This window comes from Malus domestica, chromosome 08, assembly GCF_042453785.1.
Source record: "Malus domestica chromosome 08, GDT2T_hap1".
Taxonomy (NCBI): domain Eukaryota; kingdom Viridiplantae; phylum Streptophyta; class Magnoliopsida; order Rosales; family Rosaceae; genus Malus; species Malus domestica.
Genome location: NC_091668.1, coordinates 3,350,448 through 3,369,724, shown reverse-complemented (window position 1 = coordinate 3,369,724; position 19,277 = coordinate 3,350,448). Strand labels below are relative to the sequence as shown.

Below are 19,277 nucleotides of genomic sequence, written 5' to 3'. Positions count from 1 at the left end.
ACCAAACCGAAACCGTTTGAAACCAAATCAAACTGAACCAAATGGTTTGATTTCATTTCGGTTTTAGCCTCAAAACCGCACCAAACCAAACCGTAAAAACTTGCGGTTTTGGTTTTGGTTTCACTCAAAACCGCACCAAACCAAACCGCACCCACCCCTATCCACAATCTGTTGACAGTGGAAAAAGAAATGATGAAGAACAAATGCAGGATGGTTTGTGGCGTTGCCTCTCTTCCATCCAGCTTGTATGATTATTCCAAGTCAATAATTTCAAGTAAAGTGAATGGTAGTGTGCTGTGTGCTGCCATATTCTGTCGAGGCCAACTCCAACTCCAACTCCAATTCCAATGCCTTCATTGAGCCCACCATTTATAAAAAACAAGCGTTTGTTTATTATTTGGTAATTTGTATTTATTTTAAAACTTTTTTTTTCTTGGCTCGGCACTTGGTCATTCGATGCCACGGTTGCCACCAACCAAATGTCACTATTAATTTAATTATTACTAGCATTTACCTACACACTTTATGTGTATGAACATATTTTTTTAGAAAATGAGAAGGAGAGAGGGAGAGAGAGAACGGGAGAGTGAGAGGTTTTTTTTTTGGTTTTTTTTTTAATATTGGAGGTATTTTAACATCACCTGTAGGTGATACTTCAATAAAAAATAATAAAACTTGAACCTTTGAAATTATATTATTGCCCATCAATTTTTTGTGTGATAGAAGACTAATTTGCCTTTTCACCATCTTTTAGTTGACATAGATGATTTCATTAATTAGTAAAGATTACATAAAGAAAATAAATGCATAAAATATTAATGTACCTTAATTTGAACGCTTCAATTAAAAGTAATAAATTTCTGTAAAAGGAGAATCTACTAGCAGTCATATTTAAGATATATTACATTTATTCAAAATTATATTTAGGATTATACAATCATGATAAAGTTTAAGCAGTGACAAGGAATAGCGTGAATATTACTATAACAAGATTCGCAGTCGCATTACTTTCGTGGTTAAAGTACAGTAGACACTAAACAACGTGATTGCATCACAATATAAATAATTTAAATTAAATATTGTGGTCGGAGGAAAAAGCCAATTAGAGGCAAAAGCCCAAAGCTTTTTCTGTAATCGTGGCGCGACCTTTGAACAGAAAAATGAAGATTTACTTCACAAAATATATATTCTAACAGTGTATTAGTATGTAAATAAATAGCAGCAAGACCCATTGGGGCTTTGGACATGGAAATCGCCGCCTGTTTCTCCTCCTCCGCCGGCTTTGCCGCCAAATTTGGATGCCTGTACGATCACATCCCACATCACGCCCATACCCAAATCAACGGCTATGGTTCCTTCTTGGGTTTTCGCGGGACTAGCAGAAGCAGCAGAGCAGTGGTCGCAGGCGGCTCAGCCTCGGCCTCCGCCAAGAAGCTGGCCGTCAACGGATACGCCGGTTCCAGTTCCAGCACTAGCAGATTAACCTACACTTGGACCGATTCCTGTCTGGTGATTCCTCCGCCCGCCGGCAAGAAGCCACGCGCCATCATCAAGTTCTTGGGTGGCGCCTTCATCGGAGCTGTTCCGGAACTTACTTACAGGTCCCCGAAGCTTTTCATTTTTTGCTTTTTGGGTTTTGTAATTTTCTTCATTTAATTTTGGGTCCTTCAAGTTCATGTGAATTATATGTCGCAGCTACTTAACTGAGCTATTGGCAAAGGATGGGTTTCTGGTTATATCAGTGCCGTATAATGTGACGTTTGATCATGTCCAAGCTGCCCGGCAAGTGTATGAGAGGTTCAATGGCTGCTTGGACAACATCTCAGCTTCTGGATTGCCCAATTCCAATCTATCAGCTGCCCAACTTGCTCAACTGCCCGTGTTTTCGGTTGGCCATAGGTAAAATTTAGAGCCTTTTCAGAAGGGATAAAAGCGCTTTCTAAAAAGCGCTTGCTAGGTGCACACAGCACTTCCAAGTCTTTCTAGGTAGAACTTGGATTCTTGATAAAGATTTTAACATGTTTATAACAAGCGAAAGCACTTATGAAAATAATTGTTCTCTACTGAATGAATCTCAAACGGATCGTTAGTTGAGTGGTTTCTAAGTTCATTATCAATGTATCCTGGCAGCAATGTGACTGAAATTTCTGTGTTTTGAATATTTTTTCTAGCAATGGTGCCCTTCTTCAAGTACTTGCCGGGAGCTATTTCTCTGATAAAATCCCTAAGGTGTGGTTTGTTTTGGAAAGTACTCTTTCGTTTTAAGTGATTTGAGAAATTCATTTGCTTTGACAAGCAATATTTGTGTGCTTTGCTAAGGCCAATGCTATAATAGCATACAACAATAGACCGGCAACAGAGGCCGTGCCTTACTTTGAGCAGGTAATCGATCTGTATGCCCTGCTTCATAGAGTACATTAACGTTTAGGAAATATTGTTGTAAAAGTGTATGATTTGATTGTGCAGTTAGGTCCTTTAGTTAATCAAATGGTGCCTATTATAGAAGCATCTCCAGTTTCTTCAGTGGCAAGGACTGCCTCAGGTAGTGTTCTGACTTGCTTTCATTGTATTTTTTTTCTATGATTCTGTTTATTCTTTTCTCTAGTTTTCTGTATGAATTGCATTTTTGCTTACTTATCGGATTTCGCTTTCCTTTCCCTTTGTTAGCTAGTCATAGTACCCTACACGAGCCTGAATGATGATATACTTTCAGAACTATTAACATACTTTCAATGCAAGTCAGAGAGAAAAAGTGTTGATACTTTATGTTTTTCTGTATTGGTTCATTCTTGTAAATTCAAACTCGTAATTATTCTGCGATGCATGGCTACCCTGTGGCAAGCCATAGATCATCATGTTTTCCTAACTGCCTCCGCATTGCATCCTTTGAATGCCTTTGAACTGAACTACTCGTATACCATATCAAGGGTGGTGTACTGAAACTTTCCAGCGTTCCCACTTTTCACCACTTCCTATATATAGGAGATGCATGGAAGGCACTGATTGATGCAGCTGGAGCAATGCTACCAGACAACCAGGAAACTCTAAGTTCGGTGACTAAATTTGTTGATCAATTGCCCTCAGTGCTAAATGAGGTATCTTGTTGGATTGGCAGAAATCGTTCCCTTTATTCTTCAACAGTTAATATTGGAGACTATTTCTGCTTATTTAGTCTCATTAATTAGAAGAAGAAAAAATCATAATCTTTCTGTCAGGTAGCACAAGGGATATCAGAGTTTAAGCCAACACCCTCTGAAAACCGTGATTTTTGTAAGAGCTCGTACAATGTCAAACACACGCTACTGGTACACATGATGTCTCACTATTCTGAAGTCATGCAATGAATGAAAATTATCCGTTCTCTGGCTTAACTATTATTTGCATTTTTAGGTGAAGTTCAATTTCGACGCAATTGATGAGACAGATACTCTTGAAGAGACGTTAAAGCCTCGCGTGGAATCTATTGGCGGAACACTAGAAAAGGTCGAAATAAGTGGAAACCATATTACTCCATGCGTACAGGTGAACTTAATTCTAAGCTTTATTTCGTTTTAAAGTTTTAATGCTTTTGCTTCTGTACATGATTCCATAAAAAATTGTTTCCATATTTGATGGAATCCACAATTTTGCATTAGGCTGGAAGTTTAGAGGTCATTCGTTTACAAAGTTGAAAGCTAATTTAAACAACCTTTCGGACCTTTTAACAAATCACTTATGCTGGTGCACTCTTTTGAACCTATTTTAGTTTTGTGACACAAATTGATCAAGATCAATTAAATAATCTTTAGTAAGAACTGTCAAGTTGATTAATTACTCAAGTTGGTTCAGATTTCCGCACTAAATATGCAACTTCTTATGCTTTTAACTAAAGTTCTTTACCTTGTTTGTGCTAGTATGCTGGCAATCAACACTAGACCTTTTCTTCCCCAAATCTGTCATGTTAAAGTGGAATCAATTGTGATAATCGAATTGCTAGTCACACCAAAACAAGCCAAAGAGCCCGGGAAACAGATCAAGAAATAACATTTGACTTGTATCTTCATTCATATCCTAACTCGAACCCCTTATGGAGTCTTCATGTCCATATCGCTGTGAGCTATTAGGAAACAGTCATCTCAGGCTTCCAGCATTGCACAATTTGCATTATCATAAGAAGTTAAGAACTATGCATATCATAAGAAGTTAAGAACTATGCATCTTATTTCTGCTTGTTTGTCTTAGAAGCTTTTGGTTTATGGTCATCATGCGTCGTAATCTCTTCTCTTTCCATTTTTATGGCCTGATCAGGAACCTAAGTGGCAAGCAGGTTACGTTTACACTCCAGCAGATGCTATTGCTCAGAGTCTTAAGACACTTTCGCTAAATGACGTTAGAGTCCTTTCAAGAACTATAAGCGACTGGTTCGGAGGCTTTGAAGATTGAGCTGCCATGGCTTCAGTGAATTCATGTTGTTAGTTAGAGTCCTTTAGAGAAAATTCATGTAAAGTTTATGCTACTTTTGAATACATTAGTTGGGCCACCAAGTGAGAAGTGTCTCATCTTTTATTGGCGTTGGCCTGGTATTGTTACAACAGCAATGTCACACTTATCGCATTTTTTAAAGGGCTTATAACGTTTCTCTATTTTGTCGATAAAATATTCTTGGAGAAAACTCAACATTCTCATTTTTTACAATAATTGTGGAGCTATTGCTGACGATTTTTAATCGATTTTGTCAAAAACCATCACAAAACCTATTTTTGAGGAATGTAAGCTTCTTAAAATTTTAGGACGACATTATGAAGCAGATCGACGAAACTCTGCTCTGGCTAATTAAATTCAGAGATCCACTGGTTTTTTTTTTTTTTTTCTTTCTTTCGGTTTTTCAAGCTTAAAAATTCAATGAAAAATTCTTATATCATAAAACTGCTTTTAAATGATTTATAACGTTTCTCCTGAAAATGGAAATCTAAGACTTTAGATTGACTGTGAAACAAGTTTGGGGGGCTTTCCGAAATGTTTCAGAACTAAAATGGAATTTTTTGAAATATTGAAATTACAAGAACTTAAGAGTTCAGGATGTCGAACTACATTGATGGTTGTAAGATTTAGACTACGATCTTCTCTTTCTTTTCTGGTATTCAGCAAGAATCATGCATGATATACAAAAGTGGCTTGCAAGATTAATATGACCATCTTTCCAACTTGAGGGCAAGGCAAGCCCACTGTTTGATTTTAATTAATTATGCATGCAACTCCTGAAACCTTTTGCATGCATGTCACCAACAACCCCTTTCATGTGCCCACATTTAAGCTTTTTTCACTCTTGAAGGAACCGGCAGGTGGCTTCTCCATGACAGTTTACTTTTTTGGGAACTATGAAGACACTATCGTATGATTTTTCAATGCCAAAAATTAAACCCAAAACGTATCATATGAATACAGACCTGAATTCATCCTTTACTACTAAGTCACCCGTAATGGTTGTATGACCACATTTAGTTGACTCAGAAAAACAAAAATGAAAATTTGTATTTAGCTAGATAGATCATAAAAATTCATCTCAATCTTCTTGCAAGAAAAGCGGCAAAGTGTTGTTGTTTGGAAACAACTTGTAGTCAAACATTTTGACGATGATAACGATGAAGATTGATGGTGGATAACTAGATAAAGATGATCATATACAGGACTAGTTTCTTAAAGAGATTTTGCCCAACTATACCAAAAGCGAGATTGGATAATGTTCTCCTATTAACAGGACCAGTTTCTGAAGGAGATCCGCTCAACCATAGCAAAAAATGAGATATGTTCTCCTATTGACCGTTTTATGATCATTTAGTAACTATTTGGAATTCAGCAGTTTAATTTGTCTTTTCCTTTTTTTTTTTTTTTTTTTTGTTTTTTGGATGAAGGTAATTTTCATTACCAATAGAGCACAAGTACAACAAAAGAGGCCCAAATACACAATAAACACAAAATAAAAAGTGAACCTCTAACACTAAACGAAAGCCCAACCCAAGAGAAGAGCCCAAAACAGAAACACACAAAAGCAAAAAAATACCCTAAAAGACGAGCTTCCTTCGCCGCTGTTGAAGAACCTGCCGCCGACCACAAGCTAGCAACCCATGCCAACGATCACACCAAACACAGCCTCAAAGAAGAAAGCACCATCAGCCTCCACCAAGCACCACACAAAACGAAACCGCACCAACCGAAGAAAGAAGCCAGTTGGAAAAAATCTTCCCCCAGCAACAAAGCCGAAAACGACATGCAATTGGAAGGTGGTGTTGAGGTGTTGGGGAGACAATACAAGTAAACAAATTACTTGTATTACACTCACAAAATATTACAACACATACTTTCAAGGACACTCTTAGAAGCTATGACACTCACTTACTTTCTAGAGACACACTCTAGAACACTCACACTCCCACAAGACTAATCTTGCTTCTCACTCACTTGGTTGCCTACTTGGCTACTTTCTTGTTGGTTGATTGGTTGATACAAATGGTGTGAATGCCTTCTCCTTTTATAGGCATGGATGGAACCTTGGAGAAGCATGGAAACATCATGCTAGAGATATCTAGATAATTCCACTAACTTCCTAAGTTAGAATTATCTACACTAATCTTGCATGTTGGTGGAAACATCACCATTCTTCTAGACTCTTCCACCAACTTAAGAAACAACCTTCTAGTCCTTTCTACAAATGACTACTTTAAGAAGGGAAGAGAGACAAAAGAAGAAGAAGAAAAAGGAATGCCACCGACCCTGGCCACTACTAGGGTCGACGGCAGAGCGAGTTGACAGAATTAGGATCACTCACACATTGGCTCCACAATACAAGTGTATTGGCTTTATGATCAATAATGTGGTCACAAAACAGTCAATACATGAGTATATCTATCTCGCATTATAAAAAATAAAAATAAAACCCGTTAAATAGGAGAGATTCTCTCATGCAACCAAATTTAGTCATAAAAACATTTTTTTCCAATAAAAATTTGAGTAATGTTATTCATACCATGTTTTTGTACCACATTTTTATACCACCTTAGGTGTCATTTGATGTGGACATCCACATCATTTGAATTAATTAGATTTTTAAATTTAGTTCATTATTTAATAAAATAATAATTAAGAAAAACTAGTTAAATTAAATGATGATTGTGGTATACGAGGAGTCTTTCTCCTTCATTTCCTTGGGTTTTGCAAATTTTTCAAATGATGTGGATGTCTACATCAGATGTCACCTATAGTGGTATGAAAATGTGGTACAAAAATATGGTATGAATAACATTACTCTTAAAATTTGTCATGTGTTTAAAAAGAGTATTATTTGTCTAATAAACAATTCATACAGGATCAACTCATTATGTGCATTTCGTAATGTATTTCAACGATATTTCAGTACATTATTCATAGATCATCTTTACAAAAAATTAGACAAATTCAAATTCATTAAGACATTCATTTGTAGGGGAAAAAAATGAACGAATATAGATCTAAAAAACACTAAATTTAATACAACGGTCATATGATTTTGAATTTGGATGGTTTTTGATAGATTTGATTTTTGAGGTAAGGCATTAAAATAGATTCTTGGATTGTTGAAATACATTAAGAAGAGACTTCATAAAAATGTGTGTCTAAGACGTGTTCCCAAATCCTAAACATGATCTTAATATATAGTTATATGTACATATATACTTGTGTGTATGCATATGGCTATACACACGTATGTTGGTTATGGTCGGTAGCGTGAGGATTAAGGATTGGCTTTGCTTGGTTTTTATTGGTTGCAACTTGTGGTTTGAAACCATGACTACTAAAGTTAGCTCCTTTGAATCTAGATGCTTTTTTTTCCATCTGATAACAGTAGCAAAGCTTCTTTCTTTCCTTTGTAGAACACATTGTCACGTACACGGTACACTCTCTCTTTCTCTCTCTTCATTTCTTATGCTACCGTTAGCCTTTATGGCCTTGCCTCTCAGTAACTCAGTGACTCAGTCTCATCACAGAAAGAGAGAGAGAGAGAGAGAGGGTAGAGGGTTGTTGGTGTTGATGACAGATTAAAAATGTTATGGTCCACCGCCACCCCCACTTATAGCGGAAAGTGACCCTACAATTTGGGGGTTAAATGAAAATGGGAGATCAGCTGCAGCAAACTGTGTCACTCAAGAGGCTACCAGCAGCAGCAGAAGCTACTTGCAATTGCATGCAGCTCCCACTCTCTTATCTCATGAGAGGTCCCTAGCTAGCTAGCTATCCAAGTCCAGTAAATACGAACAACTTTCATTTGATTTACCACATTAAATACCATTCGGCCATTATTTCACACGATTTAAAAATAAAGCAAAAATTAATTCATACGATAAAATATCGAAAATAAATAAACTCCTCAAGATAGTAACACCTCTATATAGTCATAATTTTGGGACCAACCAATTTTATAGTTTTGAAAGGTAATTACTAAATAGAGATATGCACACAAATATTATCTTTTGACTTAGTTATCGTTAATAGAAATTATATGAGTACAAAACTACTAATAGAGCACGTCAATTTTCAAGATGAAACATTGAAAAAAAAAACGCCTAGGCTTTAGAATCCAGTTGATGTATGCATGTAGTACTCTTCTCTATAAACATGCTTGAGAATCTTAAAGAAACATCATGGCTACACTAAGAAGATGTCCATATTGACGAGGTATTACTTACTCTTAAATTGAAAAACGTGGTATCAACTCTAAAAAATAAAATAGTGTCCCAAACAATTATACGAACAACGTAAATAAAACTAATATAACCATCGGGAATCACATAATATTGTCCGATTCATGAAGATATGAGAAAGAGAAGTATTTTAGTTCATCTTAAACAAATATTGAATATTTTTGTACTTATTGATAATTTTATTATATAAAGGTACATAATTGACCCAAGTCGAAGACGATATTCTTATATAGAGGATCTATAGAGAAGTTTTATTGTAATAGAACTTTTGCAAATCCTCAATCTAACCTTGAACTATTTTTTTTTTCAATTGTCTATAAATAATGAACAAGATTTTAGAATTTCGCTACAATATTTTTATGTATTCAATACGATTATTATTGTGACATACGTATAATAATTGTATTAAATAAATATGTTCTTATGAATTATATTTATAGTCATATTATTAAAAACGTGCAAATATTATAGCCAATCCATCATATTTTATTCACGTCTTTTATTTTCTGAAGGGGTACAAAAATCTTCTCTTTTTTTTTTTTTTGGGTGAACAAAATCTTTTTTTTTTAATGAAAAAATGATATGACCTATACTAAGAGGAGAAGAAATGTAGATTTAGCCTCACAATAAATTAATAATAATATGGTTTAAATTTACCTGTTGCAAGAATTGAATTTAAAACCTCTCACTCCCACTTATAAAGTAAAAACGGCAATACAAGTCGCAAAGGTTGTTTTCCTTTTAGACACAAAGAAAATCCTTTTCTTTTTTATGTTTTTTGGAAAATACCAGAACGGTTAATTAGGGTAATTAATGGATGCCGCAGGCTTTTTCGGCAGGTGGGCCAGGCCCATTTGCTGCCGATTTCATGTTCCTTTCGTCGTTTCCCACGTGGCAACCACTCTCTGATTGGAGCCTTGGACCTCAGCCCACGTGGCATCCACAGCCTCAGCTCCGTTAGTGGAAAATGGCCGTTTGATTACGACCCGTCACATCATATCCGTCAGTGTCTTCACAGGCGGTCCCATAGTTCTTTAAGCTGAGAACAATTTCCGTATTGCGGTATGCACCTCCACGGTTCCACCCTTTCTCTTCGTGGAAATGGGAAATAAGTACTGAAAACTGTAAATTTTAGACATACTAGTTGGCAATAAAAGAGAGTTATTTGTTTTGTTCAATTTGATACAATTGAATATTGAAGGAATAAAAGTGTAAGAATTCTTCACGATTTTAGCTACGATTTACTACATTCTTGTTTATTCTTGTTTCTTAAACAAGAATTTGAAACGACTTTGTTACTTTTAGAAAAAATTGTGTATATTATCATACGAGCATTGTTAGTATTGTTTGTCAATTGGATCTATTGCAGTCCAATCATTCATTCTGTAATTCATACATAGTTTATGCATATGTGAGTGATCAAAGATTAAAGATTACTTATCTAATGCGTCGCTTGTGTATGCACATGTGGGTGTTCAAAGACACAACTAGTTTATGACTTGGATCGGTCGTAACTCTCCCTAACATTTGGTTGATATTTTCCTCTGTAAAGTTTGCTTTAATTCTTAATTTCTTTTAACATAATATGCAGTTGCATTAAGGTATAGAAGATTGGGCAAAACCAATTAATGAGCCAGCCACAATAATTTAGTACTTTACTTATTATTTATAAAAATTGAACTTAAAATTTTTATTTATAAATTAATAAAACTGTCAGTAAAAATAAACCAAAATACCGAGCGTACGAAATTTTCAATCACAAAATTGCGTGATGGTGATATTGTAGCACTTCAAAAATTTAACCGTCTTCTAGTCCAGCCCAACCCGTATTAAAAACCTTATTCCGTCACTGCAAGGTGATTGTGACACTGACATTTTCCTTACAGTGTTTTTACCAAGTTACATGTACTAATAGATTTCTCTTAGAAATGATAATAATTTGGGTTCATTTCCAATAAGAGTTAGGTCCTTTATTTAATACTAAAAGCAGTACAATAGTTTAGTGAAGTCCAGCATGCAGCCTGCAACCCTAATTCAGATTTGGGGAAATATATCTTTGTTATGGGATAATGAGAGGGCAGAGAGAAAAGGGCACGACCAGCAGGGCCAGCAAATCAAAAGCCTTTGATGCAGTGATTGCAGTGAGGGCAGACAACAAAACTGAGCTACTGGTGGGTATGAATGGATTGCACAAGTGCGAGCTCTTTTTGGTGTAAAAGAGTTATATAAAAACTCAAGCTGATGTTACCATTTGACTCTCAAGAGATAAGAAGTTTTATTTTCTCTCACAAACACAGCGGTGTGAAATGTGAAATGTGAATGGAATCCCCAGAGACAGAGAGAGAGAGGTGAGGCGGTTGGTTAGGGTTTTGGTGGGTGAATGTGATTCGTCAAAAGTCATCTGTTTTGTGATTTTATCTTGAAGACACCTGCACCTGTTGCTAAGCGAGGGGATTGGTGGAAGCTGGCTGCTTGTTTTTTATTTTATCAGGAAAAAGAAAACTCATCAAGTAATCAAAAGCCCACATGCATCCATCCATTCAACTTTGATGTTATCCACAGAACACCGCAGAAGAAGAAGAGGTCTGTTTCTCTCTCTCTCTCCCACTTTCTTACGTTCTTGTATATTATGCATTTATTATTATTATTCCGAATATTTTATGCCATTCATGTCCCTTTACACTTGTAAATCATCTTATGTTGTTCTTCCAAGTTACCATCTGATATAGTTTGCTGATCTATCTGTATCATGGGTATCTTTTTTACTAAAACAAATATTGTTAATCCTTCTCATGTTTGTGAATTAATCATCTGCTGAAGTATTTGCTCCAAGATTATATTTAGTTTGTATGGCTATATTTATATTTTGTTAAAAGTTATAGGGAATTACTTATTCGAAATTTTCTATTTTGTTTAGAAAAATGGTAAACTAGCACAATTTTTGGTGTTGGAATGGTTATTTTTTCAGTGACATGAGTGCTTGCGTAGCTTATTTTAGATTTATTTTTATGGCAAGACTTGATATGTTCCAATCATGAAAACACTTTGTGTGGAGATCAGTTTTATCCTCCGGCATAATTTGTACTTGGGATGACTCTAAATTAGGTGGATAATTCTAGTTTTGCTGGGATTTCTTTGATGAAATAGTTTTGCTAGCTAGTCAGAAGCTTGTCAAAGCTGTTTGATCAACTGAACCATTTGTACTACTCAAAAACTGCTTTTCCAATTAAAATAAGAGGGAGCCCTTCGATTAGTGATGGTATACATTAGAATTTTAGTGGCTGTGTACGATAACTAAGTTGAGTTCATTGAAGGAAAAAAAATTAGCTGATTTTTAAACATTATGCAGTTTTTCAATTGGTTTTCACTCTTAATGTAGATGAAAAAGGACAAGGATTGTCTGCCCTCCACTTTCGATGCCCTTCTTGTGTCATTCTGTTTGTGTGGTTACGGTTAAGCCACGTCAACATTTTATATTACTATTCATTTTTGTCTTATTATATCTATAAAAAAATAATATAAAATGTTGGCATGGTTTAACCGTAATCATACAAAACAGGAGAGCACGAAGAGGACACCGGAATTGAAGGGTGTCCGATGAAAAAATGCTGCCACACCCATCTGTTTACATTGTTGCTCTTCATGCATATAGTCTAGCTAGCAGACATTTCTGACATAGTGAAATAATTCAAGGGACTGTTTGAACAGTGTTGAGGCCCAAAAATGTACCTAAAAGTCCTCCAACAAACAGATATGAGAAAGTCTTCCCTCTCTTTATGGATTGATTTAACAGATATAATTCAGTCTATAGCGTAGTGTTTAAAGCAGAGATTGTCAGTGTAAGGATTTTGTAAAGATCTAAGATTGTTGATTTGTTAAATTACCTTTGTTGAGAGAATAACTTTCATGCGCCTGAGATATGATATCTCAAGCCAATTCTGAAATATTAATGTAATCATGACATCTTAGATGTAAGTAAATTTCTTTCCTACTTCGTTTTCATTGTCATTAATTAGAAGTGATTTTAGTACACTTTATACATATCCTTCTTAATTTTCGTCCTTAATTCTCTTTTATTTTGTTTAATCCAATAAGTAAAGAAAAAAATGTGCAATATTAATTATTTTCCCCGCTGTAATGGCTTCTGGTAAAGTCTTAAATGAGACAAAGAAGCCATGCCTCTGTCACCATCAATTAGAGTAAAGAATGACAATGAAAAAGTTGATTAGAAAGTGCAGTAACAAAGTGAAATAAAAGAAATAATTTGAGAGAAGGTTGAGAGAGGGAGGTATGGAGCCTTTCTGTCTTGAACATGCTGTGGCATGGCTTTTGCAAAAGCCAAAAGGTGCAAGTTCTTTGTTTCATCAACGGATTCAAATCAAGTTGAACAACTTGTTTAAAACAGAAAATTTGGATGGTTTCCTTTCTCCACCAAAAACCAGAAATTTTGTAATAGGAAGGTTACACCAGTAATGGAGATTCTTCTGTCAGTCCTTGTGTAGGCTTAATTCTGCTGACGATTTTAGAGCACGGTCCCGTTTTACTTGCAGACAAGATACAAGAACACCATTGAATTGTTTTATGCCTGAAATGTCCTCAATGTCTTGAGTTAATTACTAGCAAATTGCATTACCAATGATCATCAAAGAAACAGGGTGCGTTTGGACGAGGGACTTTGAAATTCTATGAAACTTAGGTTAAATTTGTTAGGAATGCATTATAAAAATTATAAGTAGATTCCAAAAATGACTATCTGGGAAGTGTCATTCAGAAAGTCATTAGTTTATTTTGTTTACAATGAATTTTTAGTTGATTTAGTAGTACTTTTGTAGTGTTTGAGTAGTTCTTTCAAATTCTTTTTGTAGTGCATTTTTACCATTTGAGATTAAAGTTCCTTAAAACTTTAAATCTCTTATCCAAAATAGCATAAACGAAACGTATTGATGTCAATTGAATTTGTGTTCTCTTTTCTCTCTCTTTTTTTTTTCTTCATTTTTCTTATTTCCTGCTATGGATTATTTATTTGCACACGTTATACAACAATTGTTAGGGAGGTGTCTCTGGGCTGTGGCTTGCATATATATTGTGTGAATTTATGTCCTGGTGTTGCATGCATGCCAGCTCCATCTGTTATCATTTTCATGGACAATCTTCCAAACCATCCACGAATCAATTTGAGAAAATTAAATATTTTCGAGTGATCGAGGCTATATGTTGAATAATGTCCAAGTTGTGCTCGGCAAAAATCGCTGCAGAACGATATGGTCGAAATTATATGGCCATTGCTTTCGCACTAGAATTTGTTCTGTTAGGCTTCCATCTACTTACCATAATTTGCAATAGGTTTAATTCTATGTTAGTGTTGATCTAATGACATCCAACAGGCTTATTATTCTCATTCCCCTAAATTATGCGATGCTTCGGATGTAGGTTTTGTATCTTTGTCTTTTCATTTCATGTCACTCGAGCGAAGATTCATAAATTACTTAGTGGTAGAGCAATGTGCCTTGTAATTTTTTTGTTTATTCTTTAATTTCCATATCTTTATTTATGTTACGTTACTTAACGAGAGAAAAATATAAAAAAGAATATACTACCGAAGATTTCAAAACATCCATCTTGCATTATATAAACAGTTATTTTAGGAAATAAAGAAAGCTTAATTATTAAGACGAACTTGGAGACTTGGAGTTTAGTATTTCCTATCTTTAGTGGTAAAAGTAACTTTTTTCTGAAAGAATGTTCTGCAGGGAATACAAAGTAGTTAATTGGATAATGTGAGGAAGATCATCTATTAAATTATATTTTATAAATTATATAATTTAGTAGTCGTTGATTGATTAGTATTGGTTAACATGTTTATATTCTATTGGTTACACACATAATTTGTAAATTTGGTCTAAAAAGTTGATCAGTTGATTTAAAATTACTCTAATAAAAAGGAGAGACTAATTAGGAAAATGCGGGTAATCATATTTTATAGACCATATTTTATAGACTACATGAAGTAATAGTTAATAGTTAATTTTTTTTAAAAGTTTAAAAAAGGGAAAATAACCATGAATCGCCACCTCAAATAAGCTACATATTACAATTCAAATAGATAATCTTTCTAACATCACCAGACTAATTAACATGAATCTTTAGTGGTAATTACAATTGAAAAATAAAAAAAGAGGAAGTGTTATTGGCACTCTAAAAATCTCATTCTACACTCCTCACAAGTGTATTTTTCTTTCCTAATATAGAAAGTTTGAAGTGTAGACTGAAATTTTTGAAGTGCTAATAACAATTCTAAAAAAAAAATTGTAAACTTTTATCAAGGCCAACTTTCCTAACTGCCCATTTAAAGAAAATTTAATGAAACTGTAACAAATGAGAGGTTTGCCAAATCAGAGAAAAATCCAAGAAAATTTAAAAACCCTAGACTGTCCTCAGCTATTTATATTTATAACACCCAATAGCTCCTCCGGACTTCTCCGGATCAACCTGTGCTTATCTGCACAGTGTGTACTTTGTTCTTCAGAATTTAGGAAAATCCCCATGATTCTCTCAACCCACCCACCTCCTTCTACATTTCCCACTTTTTACAGCTAAAATTTGTGAGAGATGAGGCAGCTGAGTCGATCCTCAAACCAGAAAACCAGACAATTAATGGAATTAGATAAACTCAGTAAGCTCAAAGAGGAGCCTCATCATCTCTCTGGTGCTTACATCCGTAGCCTAGTGAAACAACTCACCTCTTCAAGATCCACCTTGAACCCCAATAAGGACGTCGTCCTGAACTGTGACGGTATCCCAAGTCAAAACACTGTCAAGTTTGGCGATGATAATTTTAGCGAAACCCAGCAACACACCCAACAACCCCACCAGCCTCAACAACACAAAAAACAAGTGAGGAGGAGACTCCACACCAGCAGGCCCTACCAAGAGAGGCTTTTGAACATGGCTGAGGCTAGGAGAGAGATTGTCACTGCCCTCAAGTTTCATAGGGCAGCTATGAAACAAGCCACTGAACAACAGAAACAACAAGACCAACAACCTCAGGAGCAACAACCACTTGAGCCACAAATCCCTCGACCTCGCTTAGAACAAGAAGCGAGGATCAAATCGAGGAGAAACCCTCGAATCTACCTGTCAAGCGCGTCGAATTACCAGGAAACTCCGCCCTTCTCTTCTGATTTTTCTTACCAATATCCAAATCCATATCAATATTCAAATCCTTATTCTTGGACTCCTTCCACAATTGCACCTCCACCACCTTATGAAAATTTTGATTTCACACTTCCGAACCAAACCCTTGGCCTCAACCTCAACTTCCAAGATTTCAACAAAATAAACACAACCCTTTACCACCACACCAAAAGCCCGTCAATTCACTCCGCCTCCACCTCATCTCCCTCGTCATCTTCTTCCCCCACTCTCTCTGCTACCACTACCGATCCTGAAATTCTGACCTCAGCTGCAGGAGCTTCTTTCACTTCCCATATTGAAGCGGAGGATGCTTCTGCGGTGGCTGATGCTGTTGACTCCGCCGGGGTTATCACAATCAGTGGCGGAGATGGCATGCATGCAGCAATGGACGACAAAGAGATGGCGGAGATCAGATCGATAGGAGAGCAGCACCAGATGGAGTGGAACGACACCATGAACTTGGTCACGTCAGCATGGTGGTTTAAGTTCTTGAAGGCCATGGAGCTCGGTGGGGGCCCGCAAGTGAAGGTTGAGGACGATGATGATGGATACCACCATCCGTTTGATGAAGTCATGGAATTTCCAGCCTGGTTGAACGCAAGTGAAAGCGGATTTCAGAATGATCATTTGAATGATTGCTACCCAGACGATTATTTTCAAGATCCTGCGTTGCCTTGGTAAGAACCAACAAATTATCTTGGCAAACTCAGAAACTGTTTTTTATCTTTTCATCTCCAATTTTTTAATTTATTTTTTCTTTTGAATTGAAAATATTTTGAGTGAGTGACTGCATGATTAGAATCTGTTTCGTTTTGGATTTTTCTGAAAATTAGTAATTGGATTTTTTTTTGGACCGAACCAATTGCCACAGTATTTGTTGTCATTCGTAGAGCTGGCCATTAAAATACGTGGGAGGCCAAGAGAAAGTGTTGTTGCCACAGTTTCTGTTGTACCACCATCAGCGTCTCTTTTTTCATTTTTTAGTCAGCTTGATCAATTGAGAGGTTTTTTTTTTTCTGGCCAAAAGCTTTGTTGAGAGCTGTGCGAGTTCAATTTGACTGTAACAGTGTACAACCAGTTTCGAGACATATCAATCTCCCTATTCCTTATTTCTCCTCATCATAAAGATTATACAATCGACTACAAAGCAACTCTCTTCGTCAGAGGATTTTAAATGCAATCAATAAGTTTGTGTTTTCTTCTTTTCTTTTACCACCTTAAGTTTGAGCAAGAGATTGTCCAAATTTTGTCATTTAGTTGTGCGAAAAACAGAGTTAAGCCTAAAGTTTATAAAAAACGAGTTCAATATTAATTAATTTATTTATCCGTAATTTAAATATTGTTGTATATAAAATGAGTTTTAACGAAAAGCTCACGGTACTGTTTACTTTAACGAAAAATCACATTTTTACACTAAAAAGTCAAACCTGATACTATTTACTTTACCTTTTATTTTGTCCTTATTATTAAAACTCAAAGTTTTCAAACCATTTTCATTAATTTTCCTTAAAAAAAATTGAGTGATAAACCCCAAGGACGCAAAATTATCAAACTTGAGCCTTAGCCCAATGGAATTTTTGTTTCTAAGTCTACATGCCCATGTCAGCTATTCACAAGCTTTTTCTATTGAGACTGCATTAGTTTGACTGAACCACAGGAATTCAATTTATTAGTTGTTACTTAATGAAAATCATATTATTGCATGGCCGTACAATCAAACAAGACAATTTGATAATTTTACTAATTTCATTTACTTGCAGCATGGACATTGGAGAAATTGAAGGTATTGATGCGGAGTGGCTAGCCTGAGCATGCACAAGGATTGATGTGTTTTTGTTAATCAAATCTTTGGCTCTCTTTTTTTGTTTATTAATTCTTTAAATACTTTCCTTTTTCTTTTTAGTTTTATTTTTTTCATCTTTGAGTATATAATAAAGGCATGCCAAAAAATATATATTAGGCAGGCCATAGGGGAAGACACTGGAGGAAGAAAGGAGTATGCCTTTTACCTCTTTTTTGGGCTTTGATATTTCCAACTTTTACACATCTTTCCTCCATTAAATCTTCGATCTTTGTAAGTTTCAAGGCCATTGCTTCATATAATATATTTTAGAAGATTTGCATGTGGTTCTCTTAGTGGATAGAATGATGGGTTTCAATCCATGCATCACGGGTTAGAAACTACCCTTAATAATAATAAAATTTAGAGGTATTCATCAATTTCTCCCCTCTCCCCCCCCCCCCCCCCACGAACTTGTGACTATTGGCCAATTTCCTCCCTCAACTTTAATTTTGCCCAATTTCCCCCCTCAACTTTAATTTGGCCAATTTCCCCCCTCAACTCTCATAATTAGTCAATTTGCTTAATTTTTTAATTTGATCATAATTAAACAAGTGTGTGTAAGAAACTAAATAAGATGTATGTTAATCATTTTCCTATGTCTTTATCCTATTACAAATAGATTAAAATTTAGAATTTTACAATTTATCATAGATAATATTATTAGTCATAATAAATCAGTATGGAGTAATTTTATTTGATTTTTTACTATACAAAATTGATAACGAAAAGGATTGATGTGTACATTTTTGTATGTGAATACAATTTTCTTTATAAAAGTGAAAGATAAGTTCAAGTAAATTGCGGATAATCGAGCTTCAAAAATGGTTAGTAAATTCATAATTTTTGACTCCTTATTAAGAATAACCCATTTTATTGAAATAGGTCTGATCCATGAGTTTAGGATTATTTTTTCTTCTTCTACATGCTTTAAACCCGATTCATAACTTTTTCTTATAATCAACCCATATCACATACTAATTGTATTATGTCTTTGTACATTTTACCCTATATTATGCAGGTGAGTTTATGTTAATTTTAGTATTTTGTTGGAAGTTATTAGAAAGATCGAAAGAAAAAAAAATAGATGGAAAATTTAAAAAAAAATTAACAGTAGGGTGCAAATTGACTAATTATGAGAGTTGAGGGGGGAAATTGGCCAATGGTCACAAGTTTAGGGGGGGAATTGATGAATACCTCTAAAATTTAATATATATATATATATATTAGAAGATTTGGTTTCCATGGGCTCCACTCCGTGGAGAAAAAATTGTGTGGAAATTTAGGAAAAATAGTTATGAGAGTTTGTTTTTTTGTTTTTTGTTTTCTTCAAACAAACGATATTATCTACACTCAAGGGGAGAGGTTGGGTTTGGTCTCACAATGAGTTAGCAATAATGTGGCGAGAGTTGTGTTTAGCCTCATAATGAGCTAGCAATAATGTGGTTCAAATTCACTTTTGGCGAGAATTGAACCTAAAATCTATCACTTACAAGTGAAGAGGACTACTACTAGACCCGTAGTACTAA

The 19,277-nt window shown here is 35.2% G+C and overlaps 2 protein-coding genes across 2 annotated transcripts; both read left to right on the top strand.

Annotated features, from left to right (window-relative positions):
* Positions 1 to 1,058: 1,058 nt before the first annotated feature.
* Positions 1,059 to 4,622, top strand: LOC103420982 (uncharacterized). The gene is made up of 9 exons (XM_070827118.1): positions 1,059 to 1,601; positions 1,696 to 1,899; positions 2,172 to 2,229; positions 2,320 to 2,382; positions 2,467 to 2,542; positions 2,983 to 3,095; positions 3,216 to 3,305; positions 3,391 to 3,522; positions 4,288 to 4,622. The coding sequence occupies exons 1-9, from the start codon at positions 1,246 to 1,248 to the stop codon at positions 4,420 to 4,422; spliced, it is 1,227 nt and encodes a 408-aa protein (XP_070683219.1). The 5' UTR covers positions 1,059 to 1,245; the 3' UTR covers positions 4,423 to 4,622.
* A 6,096-nt stretch (positions 4,623 to 10,718) lies between these two features.
* LOC103420981 (uncharacterized) lies at positions 10,719 to 18,031 on the top strand. The gene is made up of 2 exons (XM_008359017.4): positions 10,719 to 16,585; positions 17,669 to 18,031. Exons 1-2 carry the CDS (start codon positions 15,324 to 15,326, stop codon positions 17,715 to 17,717), a joined length of 1,311 nt encoding a protein of 436 aa, XP_008357239.3. The 5' UTR covers positions 10,719 to 15,323; the 3' UTR covers positions 17,718 to 18,031.
* The last annotated feature ends 1,246 nt before the right edge of the window (positions 18,032 to 19,277 follow it).

Excerpts from the sequence above, each read along its gene's own strand:
- LOC103420982 (XM_070827118.1), top strand. The coding sequence starts at position 1,246 with ATGGAAATCGCCGCCTGTTTCTCCTCCTCCGCCGGCTTTGCCGCCAAA. Across the intron at positions 3,306-3,390 it reads ATGTCAAACACACGCTACTG|GTGAAGTTCAATTTCGACGC; the intron begins GTACACATGATG and ends TTGCATTTTTAG. Across the intron at positions 3,523-4,287 it reads ATATTACTCCATGCGTACAG|GAACCTAAGTGGCAAGCAGG; the intron begins GTGAACTTAATT and ends TGGCCTGATCAG.
- LOC103420981 (XM_008359017.4), top strand. The coding sequence starts at position 15,324 with ATGAGGCAGCTGAGTCGATCCTCAAACCAGAAAACCAGACAATTAATG. Across the intron at positions 16,586-17,668 it reads CAAGATCCTGCGTTGCCTTG|CATGGACATTGGAGAAATTG; the intron begins GTAAGAACCAAC and ends ATTTACTTGCAG.